We start from the raw sequence: 22,502 nt of genomic DNA on the forward strand, positions 1-22,502 counted from the left end.
GAATCCGGATCTAGACTCACACTCCACTTCCGCCGGAGCGCGCTCGCGGCGGCCGACACCGGCGATGGAGGAGTATCTAGCTGCCTACACGGTAATGCCTCCCCAAACCCACCATACATGTTCCGCCGCGCAGGGTTTATGCCTGACAAATCGCTTCGTTTCAGGCGAAAGAAGATCCCGCAACTCCGGCGCTGCCGGCGGTTCAGGCGGCCAGTGCGCTGCCGGCGCAGGCAGCAGGCGGTCACGCGCCGCAGGCGCCAGCAGCGCCAGCAGCTGCTGCTCTTCCGACCAGTTCCAGAGTGGTAAGAGTACTGGAAAGAAGCCTTTGTTGAGGAGAGACTTGGCATTATGTGTGTGTGGTGTGTGGATCCTGAGTGAAAAATGCGCTCTTTGGAACTGTTGCAGGTTGCGAAATCGAACAGCAGTTCGGCGAAAACCCCCGGGAGCTCCGCGAACAAGAGAGTGATATACATTGTGGCCGGGGATGATGGCTCCCATGTGCCGATCCTGCGCCAAGTGCAGGTGTATGGAGAAGAGGTACCTGAACACATCTTTTCCCCTCATCTGTTTGTCTGTCAGTCGATAACATAGAAGAAAGCAGGCCGCCAAGGCACAGACACATTGAACTACTGTGTCTCACACATATCTGTTATCATCACAGGCTATTAAGGGATATGAGAAGACGCCAGCACCTGCGTCCAACGTCGTTAAGGTACTTGGAGTCACTACTTCACTGTCCCTTCTTAGAAATTACTTGCTGCCTGGTGTTAACTTGGAATGAAATGACAGCAGGCGCGTCGGGATGCTGGCAAACAGCCGGTGAGGCGACCAAGAATACAACTGCTCAGCAACAACCGTGAGGTATGGAAACTAAACAAAATATAGCAAGTATTGATGTTTCGGACGTTTCAATACAGCATACTTAGTGGGTGGGTTAACATAAACTATGGCGCTCGCGTGCAGGAACAATCCGCAGAGTTCATGGATGACGACGAAGAAGCCGCATTGGCATTGCAAGTTAAACTGGAGAGAAGTGCCAGCTATGCGGACCGTTCGCTGCAGCTGCAGACTGCTGAAGAACATGATATTATGGAAATCGATGACATTTCTAGCGACGATACAGGCAGTGAAAGTGATTCAGACATCAGCTCTGGGAGTGAGTCAGAAAAGGATGAAGGGAAGTTCTTCTATCCTGCCCCTGAGGCACTGGGCACTGTTAAGGCACCGCAAGTTGGAATGAAATTCCCAACCCTCGAAGATGCACACGAGTACTACAACACATATGCTCTCCAGACTGGTTTCGTGGTGGTCAGGGGAAGAAACTACAAGAGACAGAGGTTTCAGCTAGACTGCAACAGGAATCGCAAGGTAAAGCTAGTTGAAGACCTGAACCTGAAGAGGAAGAGGAAGAAGAATGTCATAGAGAAGACAAATTGCCAGGCAAAGATCATCGTGAAGCTTATCAAGGGAGAGTGGGTGATCGCAGCAGTTCAGAACGAACACAACCATCCGTTATCTCCAAGCCGTTCGTTCACAAGATTCTTAACGAGCCAAAAACACATGTCACCTGAAGAGAGGTCATTCTCAAGAGTTCTTCAGCAGAGCAGGGTGCCTCCCGGAGAAATTCTCAAGATTTTAAGAAGGATGAGTGGCTTTTTTCGGGAATTGCCATCAAAGGAAAAACAAGCACTGATCTTGCAGTCTGCCGAACAATGGAGGAAAGCAAACATAGACGTTGAAAAAACATTGAACCACTTAGAGGAACTGCAGCTCCAGGACCCATGCTTTTTCTATACCGTGCAAAAGGATGAAGACGGCATGCTTAGGAGCATTTTCTGGACTGATGCAAGGTCAAGGATGGATTATGAAATCTTTGGTGATTTCGTGTCGTTTGACACCACCTTCAGCACAAATAGACACAACATGCCTTTTGTTCCTATCACTGGGATGAATAACCGTGGGAGAACAATCGTGTTAGGATGTGCCTTGCTGCAAGATCGGAAAGCTGAAACCTACAAATGGATGCTCCAGACGTTTCTGCAAGAGATGGGAGGAGGTCAAACACCAAGATCAGTCATAACAAGCCAGGACGAAGCCATGGCGAAAGCAATAGCCGAGGTGATGCCACAAGCAAGGCACAGGTTCTGCAGATGGAATGGTAAAGCCCAGGAAAAGATGGCAGCCTTTGTGGCAGCAAGAGGCAACATGAAAGCAGAGCTGGACATATTAGTTGACAATTCACTGACAGAGACGGAGTTTGAACAAGGATGGAGTGCACTCATCCAGAGACACGATGCAAGTGAAAACGAGTACCTACAGTTGCTGTGGGAGATGAGGAAGACCTGGGCGCCTGTTTATTTCATGCAAGATTTCTTCCCTTTTGTCGTTTCAGCCAGAGGCAGCCAGGGGGCATTCTCACTGTTCAAAGAGAACGTGCTTCCCAAGGACAAGATAGAGAATCTGATTGAAAAGTACGAGGAGATGCAAGACAAGATCAAGAAAACGGACGAGGAAGACGCGCTGGAAGCGGCGACCGAGCCTTCATGCTTCTCACTGCAGCCAATAGAAAGGCATGCATCACGCGTCTACACAAGGCAGATCTTCCTGAAGGTCCAGAAGGAGCTGCTCCACTCCACAGCATTCAAGGTGCAGGAGATTGAAAGGGGCGCCCTCTACAGGCTGGACAAGGCCTCCAGCTATGAGAACCCGGAGTACGACCGAGACTCCTTCGAGGTGTCGGTCGAGCCCGGGGTCACCGACACATACACATGCCAGTGCGCCAAGTTCACCAGGGACGGGATCCTCTGCTGCCACATCTTCAGGCTCTTCACGCAGTTTGGCATCGACGAGATACCGGAGAAGTACATCGTGGCCCGGTGGACCGACGGTTTCAGGGAGGAGCAGCTGGAGCGGCGCGAGGAGGGGCGGCTGGTGGCGGCGGCGCGGCGTGAGGAGGATGCGGCGAGGTACGCGGCGCTGATGAGCAAGGCGGCAGGGATCGGGAGGGAGATCTGCGGGGACGGCGCCAAGTGCGACGCGTTCATGCTGGAGCTGGACATGATCCGGGAGAAAATGGCGACGATGGCGATGGCGAATGATCACGTTTAGATGGTAAGTGTTGAGCTTGGGCTACAGTGGACATGTTCAGCAGCAGAAGTCTCTAGGTACTCCGGTTCGGGAGTTGATCTCGTTCTTCTGCACAATGTAGAGTACTACTAGCTGGTAAGGCTTGTTTTTCCTGTGTAACTTGAGAGACGAGTGCTACGTTAGTCTATTGTTGCGTTCATGATTCATGCGTTGTTAACCGTCAAGGATCTGCCGTCGTGATTCTGTCATGTTAGTAGTACCTGCACGCAGTTCATGAGATGTGTTCTGGTTGTGCTAGAAATGTATCCATGCATTAACTTGTTACGGATTCGCCGTCGTGATTCTGTTATGTTGGTTAGTACCTGAGCATGCAGTTCATGTGGTGTATTCTTGTTGTGCTCAATATGCTGCTGCCTGAAACTGTTGGGTGAAACCAAGCGCATCTTATGTTACCTGCTGTGTGTTTGAATTGCACTCTGATTCGTGATTGCGCTCTGCTTGCTGAGCGCTTCGCACTGACACTACACTGATGAACAGTTTTGAACAAAACCTGGAGCACCGCCACTCGTATTTTCGGTGCTTGAGTTGAGTTGGCTCCTTTTACTACCTCCAACAACTTATCAGTCGGCAAGGGAGGACGATGACTGTAAGCCGTGATCTCTTGCAGCTGATAGATACTGCGACGGATCTCCAAGCACTATATCCTCTCCTGACCACACTGCCACTCTGTTCGCTTCTTCCCGACACATTATCTGCAGACCCAATAAGGCCATAGCAAACATCAGCTCCGTCAGGGACTCTGGTCTCCTGTGTAAAACACACTATTTACAGTGTGAAATTCAATTCCGAAAAGAGAAAAAACACTTTCAGCTAGCCGACTTGTGGCGCTTAATTGCAAGGCAAATCCACTTTTCCCCAAATAAGCTCTGACCATAGTTTTTATATTTTCTTATTCTAATGAGGGCTTGCCGGTGACAGCTTGAAAATGTACTATTTTTTAGCATTTCCTTATCTTTTTTAGGAAAGACACACTAGGCATCTCGACTAAAATGATACTGTATAATACAAGGGAACAGTGCCCCAACCTTAAATAGAAAACCTCACTGCTGCTGTTCAGTATAAGTGTATCTCAAACTGACTAAACGAACTCAGGGAACTAGCACATCGATTCAGTTATGTATTATACACGTGGAAAATAACAACGAGAACATATCACCGATGAGTGGTACTTACCATGGTTAACACTGATCTCTTGCAGTTGAGACTGCGATGAATCTTCGAGCAGTACGCCTTCTCCCGACGGCAGTGCCACTCTATCAGCTTCTTCCGGTCGTGATGAATCTCCAAGCAGCATGTCTTCTATTGATATTGCCACACTGTCATCTTCTTTCGACATATTATTCTCTGCAGGGTCCATAAGGCCATAACAAGTCAGGTGGTCTTTTTTTTTTGTTGAAACGCGGTCCCTTAGGGCCCGATTCATTAAATAAGCTCGAAGAGAATTGCCCGGTTAATAAACGGAAAACCGGGCGAAAACCGTCACAACTGGCCCGCAGAAACAAGGCACACAGGGTGACCTGGCAACCCACACAAGAACGCACACACGCCGCCGAGGGGAAGCGTCGAGGCTTGCGCCGGCCGATGCCAAACAGTCAACCACACGCGCCGGCGACCAGGCAGCTTCGACTCCGTCGACGAACATTGCAGGAGAAAGCGTTGGGCTTGCGTCGAGCCAGCGCCAGAGCGGCGACTCCTCGAACACGCCAGAAGAGACCAACTACCAAGAACCATCAGCAAACCTGACTCCGCCCGAAGCCGCCATCGTTGCCACAAACAGGAAGCCGCGCAACATCCGCATTGCCAGACGGGCACCTGCCGACCACAATGCCGCGAGCGTCCAGCCCATGAAGCACGCAACCGGGATCCGAAGCTCTTCAAGGCGACGCCCCAAAGAGGGAAGCGACGATGTCGACGCCGTCGCCCGACCCAACCGGGCCTTAGGCTTTCACCCGAAGAGCAAGATCCAAGGGTGTAAGAGGATGCCGGACTCCACAACGACGCCTCCAAGGAGGTTAAACGACGTCCACAGACGCCGCCGCCGCCGGCCGGCAAGACCAGCCAAGCTTTCGCCCGGAGTATCCCAACACCACCAACACCCTCACGCACTGCACCTTCGCTGACCCGCCCACCTCTCGCAGTGCCACCGCGCCAGCAGCACCAGAGAGCCACCAAGCACTTCACCTCCCCGCCGGTCAAGAAGACGCAGACGGGCCAGATCCGGCCGATCTGGCATCCCACCAACACAGCGCAGAACAGGAGCCACCCGAGGCCAGCAGGCCACCGGCCCGACCAGGGACGCGCCCCACAAGGCAGGTGAGGGGGCCGAGCCCGCCCCGACCGCCGGAGATGAGCAGCTGGCCGAAGACCAGTCGCCCGTCCACGACGCAGCCCGCGACCGCCACCCGCGAGAGCCGCTGCCAGGGAGCCGCCCCGTCGGAGAAGAAGCCCGGAGGTCCACCGGCGACGCAGCCGAATCCCTCGAACGGATCCAACACTCGACGCAGAAAGGGGATCGAGCCTCCCCACCCCGAGATCCCGCGGCCTGGCGAGAGGAAGTCGACCCTGCCGCCACCGTCCGCCGCCCGGGCTTAGCCCGGCGGCCTCCTCCGGCGACGGCGAGGGGAGGAAGGGGGGGCGGGAGGGCGGCCCGGCGGCGCGGGCTGGGATCCGCCCGTGTCGCCTCAGCCGAGACGACGCGGGGGCGAGCTAAGTCAGGTGCTCTGGATTCTTCATTTCTGAAAAAAAAAAGACAGACTTGGTGTGCAAATCCACTTTTCCTCATATATTATTGTAAATAACTTGTGAAGTTCGTTTTATCAGGTGACAACTTTGGAAGTCTATTTTTTTTTTTTCATTTCCTTATTTTTTAGGCAAGACATGCTTGGTATCTAAACGGTTAAAAGGAAGCAAAACAGGGGAAGCAGAGCAACGTATACACGAAGTATCTGAAATCAACTAAAAAATTATGAAAAGTAGCACATTGAATTGGTTTTGTACGTCACCAGCCAATGGTACTTCAAGGCAGAATATGTTATGAACACTAATGTAATCACTTTATATCTGCTGACAGACAAACATTTGAGCATCTAGAGTTGTGTCTCAAGTTTTTTTTTTCTTTTGGTTGAAACGAGAGTTGCGTCTCAATATTTGATGTCTTAAACAACAACCGAAAGTCAGATCTAAAATCATCGGCATTATGCCCGCGCGGTCAAGATTTAATAAGGCGGTGGGTAAACTAGCAAGCAGCCGCGTGACCATCACTGGTTATTTCTAAAAAATAAAATCAGGAATGAACACACGCTCCAGTCCCCAGCTGGCCAGCTCTATTGGTATAGTGAAACCCAAGTACAGGCGGCGTCAATCTCTCTGAGTATTAGCATTGCTGGGAAGATTGATGGGTAGATCAGGAAGGATGAGATAGGAAGCAGGGCTTAATTACCTCGGGATCCGGTGGCCGAGGCAGCACAGGAGTCCGGCGAGACGGAGGGCAGGGAGAGCACCTGGGCGGCGGCGAGGCTGTGGAGAAGAGAGTGGGGAGTGGGCAACAGCTCGTGCTTGCGTTTGTAATTGTACGCGTCTTGCGTCGGAGAAAAAGGACAAGTCAATCGACGCAAGGCTCGGCCTTGCACATGGGCCTCAATTCTAAAGATGCACTCCAGGAATTAGGATATATAGCAATGTATAGCATCTACGTACGGTAGCATGCATGCTTGAGAGTGAGCTTGACTATTTATATACCTCTTACAGTGCTGGCTTGCTAGAAGGTCGAAGCCACCACGTCCCTTAAGCGAACACTCCAAGGGGCTATGCCAGCAGATCTGCTACAAGCCTGCAACTATATTGTCCTGGGATATATGTAGACTGATAATCATCTTTTTCTGGAGGCCATTGTCCAGCTGTCCTGATAGGTCTCTCTCTTTCTCCTTCTCTTTTTACACACGATTCTCCATATCCTCTTCTTCTTTTACCACTATTTTCTACTTTCATGGCTTCCATTGCATTGTCTAAATTATGCAGTCCCATATCATCTAATGAGCTATAGAAGTCACTATTTTGTTCTGAATCATCATATCTTTCATCTTCTAACCACATTTCTTTTATTAATTATTCCTCCTCTTTATAACTTTCTACTCCCTCCGTTCCTAAATAATTGTCTTTCTAGAGATTACAACAAGTGACTACATACGGAGCAAAATGAGTGAATCTACACTCTAAAACATGTCTACATACATCCGTATGTTGTAGTCCATTTGAGATGGCTAGAAAGACAATTATTTAGGAACGGAGGGAGTAATAATAACTTATTATTGATATCCCATTGCTCTTCTTCACTAACAACTTCTTCTTTTTGAACAATATTCTTATCTTTGTTATTATTATTAATGATAGAATTTTTATTAAGGATAGCATTCGCTTTTCTTTCTGCGGATGCTATAATTTTATCTTCCATGCTTGAACTACTAGTGGCAGACATTTTATCGTTTTTTAGTTTCTTTAACCTTGCAATTTCTCTAATGATAAATAGTTCTCTTTCTCAAACTTTTGGCCAATCCTTTGTCATAGAATGACTATATTTCCATTCAATATGCTTTAGCTTCTTTTCCCAATGAATTATTTCATCTTCTAAATTAGCCTTTTCCATGCATTCAGATACACCCTTATTTTTATCATCATTAATTTCTGATTCTGACATAAAAGATTCAGAGTCTTCTATTGATGCAGCTTTATAGTTCATAAATCGAATACTGCTACTTCCTTCACAATTTTGATAGCTTATGTAATTTTGTTGCTTTAATTCCTTTTTCTCTATTAATTCACCTATCTTCCGTTCTTCTCCAGCTCTTTCTTCAGAACCAATTTTAAGAGGATTCATAAACTTTATACCTTTTGATTGCATACTATCAATTACGTCATTCACATTCACTCTATATCTGGAGCTACTTCTACTAATGAGCCTTCCTATAAATTCTATACTTACTAACAAATTTGTTCCTTTAAAATCTTCATAACCTTTAGTTTGGAAACCAAAACTTATTTTTTTCAATAAATTCTTTTACGGACATCATTAGGTCTGGAGCTATATAAGTTATTAATCTATTTTCATTCATGTCTCCTTCTAAAAATCCTAATGCTGCTTTGTCTACAGATTCCCATATTCTGTCTAATAAAGTTATCAAAACCTTCGCACCTAATTTCTTCCTTGTCATACCTTTGACTCCTATGATATACATGCCTTGATGAATATATTTGTAACCACAATATTTTAATTCATTTTCAATATTTTTGCTTACAATCTTAAATCTACTGGATGTGTTAACACGCTTAATTCTACTTCTCGAGATATTCTGTATAGACCACTCTTACTTTCAAACATACCATATGATATACTTGTTGCTGCTTTATTTTTCTTAGGGTATCTTTCTGATATCTTTCTAGATCTCTTTGTATATCTATAACTTCTTCAGTACTATCAATATCATCAGCTTTGCATGATAATCTATGCTTCATGGCTAGAGGTCTTGAATCTTGCCTTACTAATTGGAGAGTTTTGTCTCGTCTAAGGAAGCCTTTAGATACGTCCATTTTTCTGAATTAATATTTCTAGTAGAGGCAACTATTCCAGATGATGATAACACAATTTCTTTGTTGCTTTGAACACTTTTTAGCTTATCCAATACTTGAATTAATAGTTGGATGATTGTGTTATTTTGTCTTATTATTACTTTAGAATCTTCTTTGGGGAGTCGTGATCGGAAAACCCGATAGGAGGTGACAGGTATTTAGCTACTTCGTTTAATGCTTGAGTATATTCGGTCATATAATTATGAGATAATCAAAGTTTTAACCTCTTGCACCAACTTTTTTATTTCAAGTATATCTTGTCTTGATTCAGTGCGTGGGAGTGACTCTTTGCCTTTACTTAGGTAATGGCCTATTGATAACACTTCCTCTTTAATATAATCGTTATTCTTACAAACTGTATTCTGTCTTACTTTTGCTTCCTCTAGCTTATGTAAAGCTAGATCAATTTTATTATTCAACCCTAAATACTTATCTGCAAGTTTTTGGTATTCTTTCAATAAACTTCTAAATTTTTGGTCTAAATTATCTTGTCTTTTTCCCCAAGATATGTAAGAGTTATATATGAAATCAATGACTGTATTTAACTGGCTATGAGATGTATGCCGGATATGCTCTTCTGAGGAATTTATTCTACACCTTATATTTAAATTTTCCTTAGTATTTATTACTTTACCTGCGCTAACTTCTAATTTTAAATATTTTAACCTTTTAATGATTAACGCTGGACCTGATACCAACAATATAGGGAAATAAAAATTTTTCTAATATATTCTAATCAATATTAATTAAAATTTTGATTAGGTTAATATGTGATTAGGTGAAAGTGGTAGACATGACGTACTTTTATCTTGGATAGTATTTACTATTCACTAGGTAGGGCACTATTCACAATAGTGCTCCACTATTGAATACACTATTTGGAATAGTATTCCACTATTCACAGTAATATTTAATTCAATATGATTATCTTCACGTTCTAACTTGATTATATATTTGATACAGGATCTATTCTGGGCTGGCGAGGCCAACAATTCTACTGACGATGTACGCAGAGGTGTAAAAAATCCTACTCAGTACTCACCATATTTTTCATTATGTTGTATCAGATGTAGCTAGTTACGTTCACTTAGCAGTTTTAATTGCAAATTTATGGGGTAAATTCCTATCGTCTTCCCAGACAGTTCCACCCGAAGGGAACACTTCTCTACGGCCACAAGGTTCTCATTCAAACGCCATTCTGGGCTATACAGAGAACTACACACGCAGAGGTTTCTCCTATAGGATCCCTAGCATAAGAACTCGTCCCATAAATTCATAAATAAAAATACCAAGTGAAACCAAGAAACTACATCATTTCCACAACATAATTTACATATGGCTTTCCCTTTCGGAAGGCTCTGAAGGGATTATACACAACTAGAAAATTACCTTCAAACTCTTGGTGAACTAAGCGCCTTCTTGGCTATTCTACTAGTAGTGGTGGTGGCTAAACTACAAAGAAAGTGATGCTCTGGTGGAGAGTCTCAATGCTCTGAGTGCTTCGTGCTCTTCTTTCTTGTGTCTTGTGTTCTCTTTTTGAGCCCAGCATCTCCTTTCATAGCCGCGAGGGGTGGCTGCAAGAGAGGCCTTCGGGAGCCTTCCTTCACTTATTTTACACACGGTAGTATGCACACGTGTCCTACTAGGATACACACGTGTCCTTCTAATAATATAAAAAAGTGCGAGAGAGTGCCGACAAGCTTCAATCTTCAGTAATCTTTGCTTTCTTCACGTGGCATTGTTTCTCGGTGAATAATTGGTTGGCCTTTGTGTACCAGTCTTTGCTCTTTGGCCATACAAGCCTTCATGCGATTAGCCTTGAGAGCTTCTTCTGCCTTCAAGAATCCTTGTGCCAGTGTATGCGTACATACATGCCAAGGCTGCTTACATATTCAACATTGCTTAATATTACTATTTATTTATTTATATTAATTTTTTTACAGGGGGTCTTCCCTACCCATATGATTGATAATACCTTATCAATATTTAAAGGATCTATTTTGGAATTTCTATCAATATTCAGCTCTGATACCAAAAATATAGGGAAAGGCTAATTGTTGGTAGAAATCCTAAAATAGATCATTTAAATATTTATAAGGTTTGAAAAAGATTACACAGATTTATTCCAGCTTTTGATAATGATTGCAAATTCGTGATTGACTTGGTGGATTTCTGGGAAGAGTGCCGCCCCTTGACCTATGATGAGCTGCAGCTCCGGGGCGACTCCAAGCTTGCGCTTGCTGGCTCGATCAAACGTCAGAGCTCATACTGGAAGCAGCGCAGGAAGTGCAAGGCGGTCTGCGAGGGAGACGAGAACACTGGGTTCTTTCACGCAAGCGCCTCCAACCGTCGCCGTGCCAACCTGATCCGTGCCCTGGACGTGGGCGGGGTGACGGTGCTCGACCACGCTGGGAAGGCGGAGGCGCTGCTCTCCTTCTACTCCGAGCTGCTGGGGAGGGCGCGGCCCTCCGTCTGGCGGTTTGACCTGGTCGGCCTGTACCGCGACGCCGCGTGGGTCAACGCGGCTGCCCTGGTGGCTACATTCTCGCCTGGCGAAATCAAGGATGCGGCCGGGCTTCTCGATCGGTCCAGCGCGCCTGGGCCGGACGGCCTCGGCCTCGCGTTCTACCACGCCGCCTGGGATGCCGTCTTCGGGGACCTGCAACGCCTCTTCGCCGCGGTCCACGACGGGACCGCGAACCTCGACGCCATCAACCGGGCGTACATCGCGCTTCTGCCCAAAGGCGTGGGTGTGCCCACGCCTGGCGCCTTCCGGCCCGTCTCCCTTCAAAACGGGGACGTCAAGATCCTGTGCCGCGGGCTCACCTCACGGCTGCAACAGCAGATCGGGGACATCACCTAATCACATATTAACCTAATCAAAATCTTAATTAATATTGATTAGAATATATTAGAAAAAAAATTATTTCATATATATATATGGAAAATGCATCCTACTACCGGGTGTAGCTACACCTATTTCTCATATACTATCATGTGGTAGTATATACTCTACTTTATTATTTTTAGTATGTTCATATACTATATCTAAGATATTCCCAAGTGATTTATATGAAAAAATGGCAAGGGAGCTCATAATTTTATTGTATTTATGAAATACGTACATATTTGTACGTGAAATAAAGTATGCGCAAAATATGATGCATGCTACCAAAAAGTAGTATATATATAGTACCTAAACATTCTTATATACTACATACTACGCGTACATACTCTCCGATATGATAGATACTACATAGAACATATGAAACAAAAGTGGGAGTAACTACACCATATATATATAAATATATATATATATATATATATTACACTATTCTGATCCTGGGATCAGAATAGTTATTTGGATCACGATTGCCCTATATAGGCGCCACGCGTTGCTCCCGAACCCGTGCGATCTAAAAATACAAAAAAACATATCCCCACCCACCCCATCCGCACCGTACCGTACCCCCGCCTCCACCCGCTCTCGCCGCCATGTCGGCAGTGCCCAGCGCGGCGGCGCCTAACCCCGCAATCCACCCCCGCCGGCGCCGGCCTGCTCCCACCCGCCCTGCCGCCTGCAACCCGCCGAGCCCCAGTCGGCCACCGTCCTGAACTTCCTCTCGGATCCTCCCAATCCAAGCGCCACTTGCGCCGCCGTGCTGCAGGGCATCCCACCCCCGTGCGCCACTTCCCCAGGATCCGACAGCCGCCCCGCCATCGCCCACGGATCTTGCCGCCTGCCCGCCATCGCCCACGGATCCGATCGCCGCCACACCATCGCCCATGGATCCGACCGCCACCGCGCCATCGCCCACCTTCCTCCTCCGGCCAGGTGCGCAGCCCTGCGCTCCGCCATGATGCACCTGCACCTGCTTCCTCAAGCGCGAGTCCCCCCTGGCAACCCCCACCCGCCGCCACAGCAGCTACCCCGGTTGAGGCCCTGCCCAACAGTATGATATTTTTGGTGTTCCCGCTATTGAAAACAGAGGAGAACGACTGCTTGGATTTTCTCTGAACTTCCTTGTTCTTCACTGTGGCGATACATGCTCAGCTCTTCCTCTATGAACTCCTGCAAAACAAGTATGTGTGATGCTAGCTAGAAGATGAATTCGGTCAAGGAAAAGAGTGTTGCATGTTTGCTAACAATAGTTGTTATCTGAAGCTGCACATTTACAGCAAAACATGTTCAAGAAAAAGAGTGTTGCATGTTCACATGCTCCTTGCCTTTAATTTTGATCTTTAGTTTTCTGAACTGAATTGGACTGTTGTGTCATCTTCTTCCTAATTTTCCCATGTGAAAATTGTATGAAAATGAAGGAATGGTCTGGGTGGACGAGCTAGCCTGAGGCATGGTCTTGCTCGCCGGCGTGGGGAGGGTCACTTGGTACTCTTGACCCACTTGGCCTTGATCCTCACCCTCTCGATGCTCTGCTTCACCATCCTCGCGATGCTCGCCTTGGTCCTGCTCTTGAAGAACTCCTCTGCCTCGTCACCCTTCTCGTCTGTGGCGAGCTGAGACAAATCAACAATGATTCCTCCATGTTAGCAGATTCTAAGTTTCATTCGTGCACATGCATTTGCTTGTATATGAGCGTGGCATATAAAAGCTTATGACATTTACCGGTGAGACAGTGACGGCGATGAAATAGGTGAGCAGGTGTCCAGTGAAGGTCTCTGCTATGTAGTCCCAGTTTTCCTGAACCACGGACAAGGCATTTAGTTAGCACAGAAGAAGAACGGAGATGCAAAAATAGCAATGAATACCTTCAACCATGTCCATGCCACCTCATGCGCTGCTGCAGTCACTCCGTGGAGCACAAATATGCAATCCTGATTCCTTACCTATGGATGCAATATATCGTGAGTTTAGCTGGTTGAAAGTAAACTGTATCATCGGAAATGTTATATCGCTTCCTTGTTACCTCAAACGATAGCAGGAAATTCAGCGCTTCACGAACAACATCAGGGTCAGGGGACGATGCCAAAGAACCTTCAAAGAGGATCATAAATTTTGTGAGATTCCACAAATCTCATTTTAACTTATAAATAACGAAAGGGAAATACTAGCTTACCAAGAACACGGACTTTTTCCTGGCAGATCAGTTTCCCTGTAAATCTTCAGGAGAGATTCATACCCACTTTTGTTTGACTTGTTCACGGTATCCATCAGTGCAACATATGCAGCCTGTACAATACAGTAAGATGGTTAACAAGTGGACTCCACATAGTTTGCAAGGTTATATAGCTATATGCTTAATTTATGTTTTATCACAGTCCTAACCTTTCGGACATCTGGTGGGAGGAGTGGCGTCTCTCTGTCTTCTAGAAAGACATTAAATCGACGGACAACCTCGTCTATGGTAGACTGATGGCCTAGTTCCGCAAGAGAAGATAAGAGGGTACCTCTTAACAGTGCATTCAGGTGACCCTCCCTAGCATGCCCGTCATTTTTAATATCACAAAAATCAGTGCATATAGCCGACGAGAAAATCATATACAAAAAACAGAAAGATAACAACAAAAAGACGTAAGAGAAACCTTGAAGTTCAACTAGAAGAGCCAGATAAGTTCATGACGCCCTTCAGCGGAGCATGAGTCTTGGGTGTGTGCGTCTTGAGTGTGTGCTATTCGTGTGAGTGCCCACATGCGTGTCTACGGCACGTATGTGTGCTTCGAGTAGGTCTATCATAGGGTTTTTTCATATCTAAAAAATACATGTTATAAATAGTTAACGAAATGTTAACCAAAAACAAAACTAATGCAAAATGGCCTAAAGAATAAGCCACCCCGTTTGGCAGTTCAGCGATAAAAACCTAGTAGTTCAAATTAAAATAACGAAGAAGTTAGAAGTTTTCATGTAACCAAAGAGAAGTTCAGGTAGATAATTGTCAGAAGTTCACCTACTACACGGTGTGAGAAAATTACAAACGAAAATACGTCACCGAAGTTCAACGTGAAAACAGCAGGAAGTTCAACATTACACTGAATGAATTTCAGTTGAAAAACTTTTAAAACCGTCGCGAGTATGAAAAAATGATCAACGCGGGAAACTTGCGTGTTTACAACAGCTTATTCATGTGCAACAGAAGTTCAAGTCAAACTAATGGGGCGATTCAGCACTTATTTTCTTGAAAAAGTGGAGAAAATTATAGATGCTCTGTAGGTCAAAAGTTTGGTTTTAATTTATGTTTTGCGAAGGTCAAAATGTTGTGTTCGAGAAGGTCAAGTGTGTTATCTCTACAAGTTCAAAATAAATTTGAACATGCAAGGTAAAACATGCAAGAAAACAAAAAGGGAGAAGTTCAATCTATAAAGATGATGCAGATCAATGTGTAAACCAATGTTGAAAGAAAACAAAAAGAAAATGAGAAGTTCAATATCTAAAGATGAAGCGGTTCGACGTGCAAACCAATGTTGAAAGAAAGCAAAAAGAAAGGAGAAATTCAATTTCTAAAGATGACGTGGTTCGACGTGCTAAACAATGTTGAAATAAAATAAAAAGGAAAGGAGAAGTTCAATTTCTAAAGATGACGCGTTTTAATGTGCAAACCAATGCAAAAAACACACATAAATATGTTGTTTTGGTGTCTTAAAAATATTTTTATTCATAAAAAAGATTAAGAAATAAAACCAAAAAAACCATATTAAAAAGATGGAGAAGTTCGATGATTATAGAAAACTCAGATTTACGTCGTTATTAAAAATACTGCAGAGTGGAAACAGCAAGAAGTTCAACATGAAAACAACAGGAAGTTCAATTACTACACTAAATGAATTTTGGATGAAAAACTTCAAAACCGTCGCGAGTATGAAAAAATGATCAACACGGGAAAGTTGCGTGTTTACAACAGCTTTCCATCGGTATATCACTTGCTCAATTCTGGTGAGTGTTCCGGTGCGTGGATGGAGAGCCACGGGCAAAAAAAGCACGTGAAAAACATAGTGAAGTTCAAGGTTTCATACCGAGAAGTTCAGGTACTTCACGCGATGCATTTTGATGAATCTGTTTAGCGATAAAGGCAGAACGAATGATCTCGCCGTTTTTGAAATTACATGAAAACGGTTGGGAATCAGAGAAAACTGTCAATATGAAAAAGTTTTGCATTTTCCGTAGCTTTTCAACGGTATATTATTTGTGCCATTCTGATAAAGTTTGTACAAAATACGGTGAAAACACGTTTTTGGCCATTTTCAAAACTGAATTAAAACCGTAAAGAATTGGAAGAAATAATACATACCAAAAAGTTTCACATTTGTTCAACCTTTCCAGCGCCATATCATGTGCTGCATTCGGACGCACGGTTAAAAAATTAGCTCAAAAATACGAACTTAATAGGACTTGTACCGTTTTCTAAATTACTCTTAAACTGTTCAAAATTAGAAACAACTTTCAAAATGAAAGAGTAGCGTATTTTCATAAGCTTTCCAGCGCCGTATCATATGCCTCAATTGGATTAGCCATTTAGAAATGATGTTGAAAATACGAACTCGGCTGTTCGGTTTGCGAAATTTTACTTTTTTGAAATTACTCTTTAACCATAGAGAATTAGAAAAAAAACTTTCAACATGTGGAAGTAGCGGTTTTGCAGCAGCTTTCCAACGCCGTATTATATGCCTCGTTCCGATAAACGGTTTAGAAATGCGATCGAAAATATAATTCACGTTTTTTGTGTGAAGAAAAAACGGTTTTCAAAACTGCTCTTAAACCGCTTACATTTTGACAAAAATTTAAGTTGAGTCATGATACTGGTGTCCATAGCTTTACAAGGGTATATCGCAAGCCCCATTTGGGAAATGTTGGCGAAAGTTCAACCTAGTTCACAGGGAAGTTCAACGTACTACTGGCGGGGCAGGTCAGGTTGTGATCAGAACGAGGCAGCTGTGTGACCATCACTTCCCTTAATTTAACACGGCAAGAAGGAAATGCGTTGGTACACTAGCTAGATTGCAGCACTGCCCTAACACCACAATGGATAAGTTCGCACGCACGATATCGATTAGGTTGTTTGAACCCTAACGGGTGGAGTAACAAGAGCATGGGAATGAACACCCGACCATGTGGGGTGCCAAAAAGGTCCAGGACTTTGACCCATCGGTCTCCGGTCGTTACAAAGGGACACTGCATCCCAGATTTAATATGAAGCAGCAAAAACTACCAAGTAAACAATGACAACTACAAACACAGTAGTGGAGAAAATCGACTGAGCTAGGTTGGCCGACGTGCCAGCGATATAGCTACCCCCTGAGCATAAAAAACATAAACATACCAGGATTCTGAAAACTTTATTGTTCATCATAGTGACCTCCTTGTTTTTGGCTAGCATTCCAATGACCAGCAGGGATGCGAAGAAGGCGGTTGTGTTGCTAAAGTGAAAGATATAGTACCTAGTCTGAAATTTGTCACGCATAACTGAGGTACCAGCGACGTATCTATTTGCCTTGTCGTCGGTAGCCCAGAAGCCGCCGGGTGGAGTCAGTCCTGCGGTGAAGGTGACCGTGGCAACCAGTGACGCCAGGAGTAATAGCCAGGCACGGAAATCCCGGTGTCTATTTTCACCGGACCCATTGTTGTCGCGATTGGCAGGCACAAGATTCTGAAGGCCATCCACAGCTACTGCTGCAAGGCGCCCGTCGCTGGAGGGGACGAACAGCACCGGCATGCCATTGGCTCCTTTTATCACCTTGAGCAACTCATCAATCGAGGTTTGTGGAGCATGGTCAATAAGGATCTCTTGCTGCTGAGTCTGCGGAGAATGTACAGGGGCCATGCCGTCTCCTGGCGATATTGCCACTCCCTCAGCTTCTTCTAGCAGCCGTGAATTTCCAAGCAGCATGTCTTCTCCTGTGGATATCACCACGCGGCCAGCTTCTTTCGACACATTCTCTGCATGACCCATAATGCGATAACAAACATCAACTCGGTCAGGAACTCCGGCATCTTGTCAAAACACAAGATTACAGTGACAAATTCATTCAAACAAGAAGGGAAAAACTAAGACAGTTTCAGTTAACCCACTCGCCTCTTGGTTGCAAGACGTAAATCCACCTTTGCCCATAAACATGTAAATAACATCTGTTTTTTTGTCTCTATCCTAGTGAGGACGAGAGCTCGGAAAATGAACCATCTTTTTTGCATTTCCATCGTTTTAGGCAATTACGCATCTAGTTCCTAGGCTCGCATTTCAGTACAAGTGTATCCAAAATCAACTAAAAAGGTTTGGAAGCAAGCACGCGAACTCCGTTTCGTGCCACATACTATATATTTGTGAAGAATAATCGAAAGAAGATTATCAACGAATGAAGCTAATTAAAGGCACAACAAGCTAGAGGTATGTATATATGGCGTACTTATTAAGACTGTTTCTGTCTGCTTACAAACAAAATGCATTACATAAATGAAATAAGGATTAGATATGGCATTGTACGAAGTATGCATGCATGATGCACCAGAGTGAGATTCAATCCATACCTGCCTGCAGTGCTGGCTAGCTAGAAGATCGAGGTCGCCGGCTATCCGCCCCCCCTTTCAGCAAACGAAACTCGAAAGGGCTACGCACCGAGCTATACCAGATCTACGTACTGCAAGCTTGCAAATTGCAACTCAACAAGAGAGGTTAGGTGTCATATTATAGAGAGGTGGACAAGGGCAGTGCGCGTCATGCAGTGTACTCCTGAACCCACTATGCACGCTCAACCTAAAGTTCGCTAGATCTAAACACAGTACCCGTACATTTCAGATTTAATAGTACAGCATTTTAACCTATCAGTCTCATAAAGTTCCAAAAGACACCACTCCCGGGTCTTAAACAACAAACTAAAGCTAGATCTAGAATTGGCACCTGTGCATTCCAAATACAATAAGACAGCGGCAACTACCTAGGCAAGTACGTGACCGCCACCAGCTACTTCAACTTTAACGTGGTAGGAATAATGAAACACGCTAACACCTTAGCCGCCGGCACCATGTGAGCTAGGTACATCCCATCCAACCAAACTAAAGGCAGCAATGGATAAAATAGCACAACGCGCGCATACAGCAAGCAGTACATCCCCACCACAACCAAATCAAAGGGTCAAGGCCATCAATGAATCAATCGCACAGCGCACACATACAGTAGTATTAGTGACGGGGGAGTAAGAATTTAGACACCGAACTATGGGTGAAGCCAGGATTTTACGGATCAATCTGTCACCATTCCAAGGGGCATTGCTATTTTGCTAGTAGTACAGTAAGATTTACCGGGCTCACCACGGACAAGGCACCGGGCGGTTGATACGGGACTCCGACGATACGGCCGTGCAGCAGCGGGAGTATCCGGGCGGCGGCCATGGCATGGGAGCATGCAGGTGCTCAGTGTGTCTGTTTTTTTCTTTTTTTTTGGAACGAAGGTTCAAAAAGAGCCCGACTTTGAATTAACAAAGTCATTAACCGGCCAGAATTACAAACTCGAAACCAACACAAGAAAGAAAAGAAAACGGCAAGATACAAAGGCGCTAGAAAGCAGCTCACAAGCCCCATACACACCAAGCTAAAAAGATCAACAGTGAGAAGCACCGCTTGGTGATGAAGAGGTCCTCGACGCGAACAGAATGCCATGGAAGAAGTAGAATGCCCGCAGTGGATCAACACGTCCAACGACGAAGAAGGGCACGCCGTCGCCTAATCGCCAGCAGCCTCGACCCAACACATCCGCCCAGCTCCAATGTCAAAGAAGGCACATGCCTCTTCTCCTGGCTCGAAAGGCGCCGCACCGTTGACAAGAGGAGCACTTCACCCTAGAACCTTGGAGAAGACAGCCGCTGGCTAATTGTACACGGGCATCGATTATGGATTATGGCCTTATCTTGACGCAAACTTTGCCGTGCTTCTTGCATTATAATTTTCCCTGCCCTAAAAAGAAGCATTATATTTTCCCCTAGTAAATATTGTCTGGTTCTACTGAAATTTAGTGTTGTTTTCCACGGTAGCTCCGGTGTGCTCTTATGCGCGAGAGAGGTGAGAAGCTAGAGGAAGAAGGGTAACCAGGTGAGATGGGATCCTTGGACGATCTCCAGTGGAGCATGTTCGGCGCACCCAATCCCCACCACCACCAGCATACTTTGGGTTCGGTCGGTGCCGTCGGGGCTGAACCACAGTCAAGGCCATCGCTTCCATGTCGTAGCCCCTGGCCGAACCTAACCTCTTCTTCAGAAGTCTTCAGTTTGCAGCGCAGCGTTGTCCAACGGCTCCTCTGAATCTGCCGCAATGTCCGAGTGCCCTAACGCAGTTCATCGCATATTCTACCTTTTGTGCGGTTTCACCAGACACGTGAATTCACTCGTGATGCATGACGGCAATCAGTTTCGCTGCTGCAGCAAATCAAAACCTGCAGGGATAAGAAGCTACTGTGCAAGACCATGCTCGAGCGTGTCACAAATGATTGAGCAGATGCGCTGCAGTTTTTACTGTGACGGCGTGCTTACGAATTCATACGTGTCGCTGATGAACCTCACGCCCAAGCTCCCAAAACAACACAAGACAAGGTGTGGGAAACCTATAGTACTGTATTTCTTATATCAGGGGCCTCCTTTTGTCTTATGCTTCTGGCGAGCATTCCCATGAGGATCAAGGAGCAGAGGAAGGCAGACTTGTTGCTGTACAGAAATATGTCTGCGCCTCTTGGTAAATTCTTCGCGCATAATGATGCCAGGAGGCAGGAGCAATAGCCATGCACGGAAATCCAGCTGCTTCTTTTCACCAGACCAGTTGCTGTCACGATTGGCAGGCACCAGATGCTGAAGGCCGTCCACGGCTACTGCTGCCAGCCGACCGTCGCTGGAGGGGGTGAACAGCTCCGGCATGCCGTTTGCTCCTTTTATTGCCTTCAGCAACTCATCTATCGACATGGGAAGACCATGATCAGCAGTGATTCTTGTTGCTGAGATTGCGACGAATCTCCATGCGGCACACCTTCTCCAGATGACATTGCCACTATGTCAGCTTCTTCTGGCAGGGATGAACCTCCAAGCGGTGTGCCTTCTCCTAACGGTATTGTCATGCTGTCAGCTTCCGATGTATTCTCTGCAGGGTCCATAAAACGGCAAACATCACTACATCAGTTTGGTCAGGGACTCTGGTTTCTTGTGTAAAATGCACAATTTCAGTGGCTTCTACACATAAAACAATTTCAATTAGCCCACTTGGTGCTCAATTGCAATATGTAGATCCATGTTTTTTTATAATGATTATGGCTGCATGTATCGCCCAGATGCAAAAGGGCGGGGGTAATCCTCCTTTTCAAATTTTTTTTTTGAAGTAATGAGGGCTTGTGGATTGCACCTGGAAACAGAATAAGCATATACTCCCTCCGTTCCTTAATATAAGGTGTATTATTTTTCCAAAAAGTCAAACTTCTCTAAGTTTGACCAAGTTTATAGACAAAAATATCAATGTCTAGAATTCCAAATCATGATCACTAGATTCATTATGAACTATATTTTTATATTTTATATATTTAGTATTATAAATCTTTATATATTTTGCTGTAAAGTAGGTCAAACATAGACAACAGTTGACTTTTTTAAAAACTAATACACCTTATATTTAGGAACGGAGGGAGTATCTATACATATATGTCAAGATGTACACTCGAAGCTTGTATTATTAACTATAATAAGTTCGGTGTCTAGTGAATTCTGATATATGTAATTTACTAAACTTGGTAACACGGTAAATGATGTGTTGATCATTTGTTTGCACCGAGGTTTCCGAAGAATAGCTTCTGTTAATCATCACATGATAAGTTACTAAATGGCGCTGGTTCTACTTAGTTTGTATTTTCTGATCATAGAATTTTAGTTGATTGGCTTTTATTTTGAGGTAATATTACCGGGAGTCATAGAACTTGTGTTGCATGTTCAGTTTGGTGCTAAAACTTTGAAAATACGGTTTTGTGGTCAGCTAACTTGACCCAAGCGTGCAAATACGGTCATAGTACATGTATGCAAATATATCCATGTGTATAGCCCCACCTGTCAGTGAGTCATGGCGTTGGGCAGGACGTATTTTCATAAGAAAACACCCTCATATTTTTTTGTGAGTGATGGCGCTGGGCGGGCAGTATTTGTAAAAAAACAAACCCTCATAATTATTATTATTTGTGGAAAAAGTCAACCAACACGACCCATGTTTGCACAGAACCGCGCCAGGATTCAATCCCCCTACCAACTTTATTAAAAAAAAAGATGGTCTAGCCACAACGCCCATCAGTTTCGGATGTTTAATTCGGATAACGAACTTATATGTACTGAATGTGGGTTCATGTAGAGCTTAAATGGGCTCGGGATACTGCAGCCCATTTTGCGCGCGCTATTGTTTTTAAGATAATTGTGAAATATAAGTAATAAACTTATGTTTTGCTCAAAAAACAAGTAATAAACTTATGTTCAAATATTTGTGTCTAAAAATATTATACATATAGATGATGATTAGTAAAGAACATTTGAATATAAACTTGTAACAAAAATATTTAAGATATTTTTAAAACATAAGTAACAAAATCATGTTTAAATATTTGTGCGTTAAAATTACTATACATACAAACTATGATTATAAAAATATATAAACCTGTGTACTATATAAATAATTAGTTAATACGGACATTGAAAATGTTTATTATATAAATATGTTTAATGAATCCTATCTTTTTTTACACTTGCGGCTTATATTTAAATTATACAAAATGAGGAAA

At 44.6% G+C, this 22,502-nt stretch overlaps 4 protein-coding genes across 5 annotated transcripts; 1 reads left to right on the top strand and 3 right to left on the bottom strand.

Moving 5' to 3' along the window:
* Positions 1 to 6: 6 nt before the first annotated feature.
* Positions 7 to 3,474, top strand: LOC123139900 (protein FAR1-RELATED SEQUENCE 7). Of its 2 annotated transcripts, none has more exons than XM_044559607.1 (6): positions 7 to 91; positions 165 to 302; positions 406 to 537; positions 662 to 712; positions 790 to 861; positions 964 to 3,474. In XM_044559607.1, exons 1-6 carry the CDS (start codon positions 65 to 67, stop codon positions 3,106 to 3,108), a joined length of 2,565 nt encoding a protein of 854 aa, XP_044415542.1. In that variant the 5' UTR covers positions 7 to 64; the 3' UTR covers positions 3,109 to 3,474. The 2 variants fall into 2 exon arrangements, with proteins under 2 accessions (XP_044415542.1, XP_044415543.1); XM_044559608.1 differs by having other exon boundaries at positions 793 to 861.
* Positions 3,475 to 3,510: 36 nt separating this feature from the next.
* LOC123139711 (uncharacterized) lies at positions 3,511 to 8,655 on the bottom strand. Its single transcript, XM_044559442.1, has 4 exons — positions 8,524 to 8,655; positions 4,887 to 5,853; positions 4,321 to 4,491; positions 3,511 to 3,894 (listed from the first exon to the last, which is right to left on the bottom strand). The coding sequence occupies exons 1-4, from the start codon at positions 8,653 to 8,655 to the stop codon at positions 3,878 to 3,880; spliced, it is 1,287 nt and encodes a 428-aa protein (XP_044415377.1). The 3' UTR covers positions 3,511 to 3,877.
* Positions 8,656 to 13,149: 4,494 nt separating this feature from the next.
* On the bottom strand, positions 13,150 to 13,778 carry LOC123139713 (aminopeptidase M1-A-like). Its single transcript, XM_044559443.1, has 4 exons — positions 13,695 to 13,778; positions 13,537 to 13,614; positions 13,394 to 13,468; positions 13,150 to 13,284 (listed from the first exon to the last, which is right to left on the bottom strand). Exons 1-4 carry the CDS (start codon positions 13,776 to 13,778, stop codon positions 13,150 to 13,152), a joined length of 372 nt encoding a protein of 123 aa, XP_044415378.1.
* Positions 13,779 to 16,769: 2,991 nt separating this feature from the next.
* Positions 16,770 to 18,438, bottom strand: LOC123135085 (uncharacterized). Its single transcript, XM_044554202.1, has 2 exons — positions 18,242 to 18,438; positions 16,770 to 17,656 (listed from the first exon to the last, which is right to left on the bottom strand). The coding sequence occupies exon 2, from the start codon at positions 17,604 to 17,606 to the stop codon at positions 16,905 to 16,907; it is 702 nt and encodes a 233-aa protein (XP_044410137.1). The 5' UTR covers positions 17,607 to 17,656; positions 18,242 to 18,438; the 3' UTR covers positions 16,770 to 16,904.
* Between the last annotated feature and the right edge of the window lie 4,064 nt (positions 18,439 to 22,502).

This window comes from Triticum aestivum, chromosome 6B (assembly GCF_018294505.1).
Source record: "Triticum aestivum cultivar Chinese Spring chromosome 6B, IWGSC CS RefSeq v2.1, whole genome shotgun sequence".
Lineage (NCBI taxonomy): Eukaryota > Viridiplantae > Streptophyta > Magnoliopsida > Poales > Poaceae > Triticum > Triticum aestivum.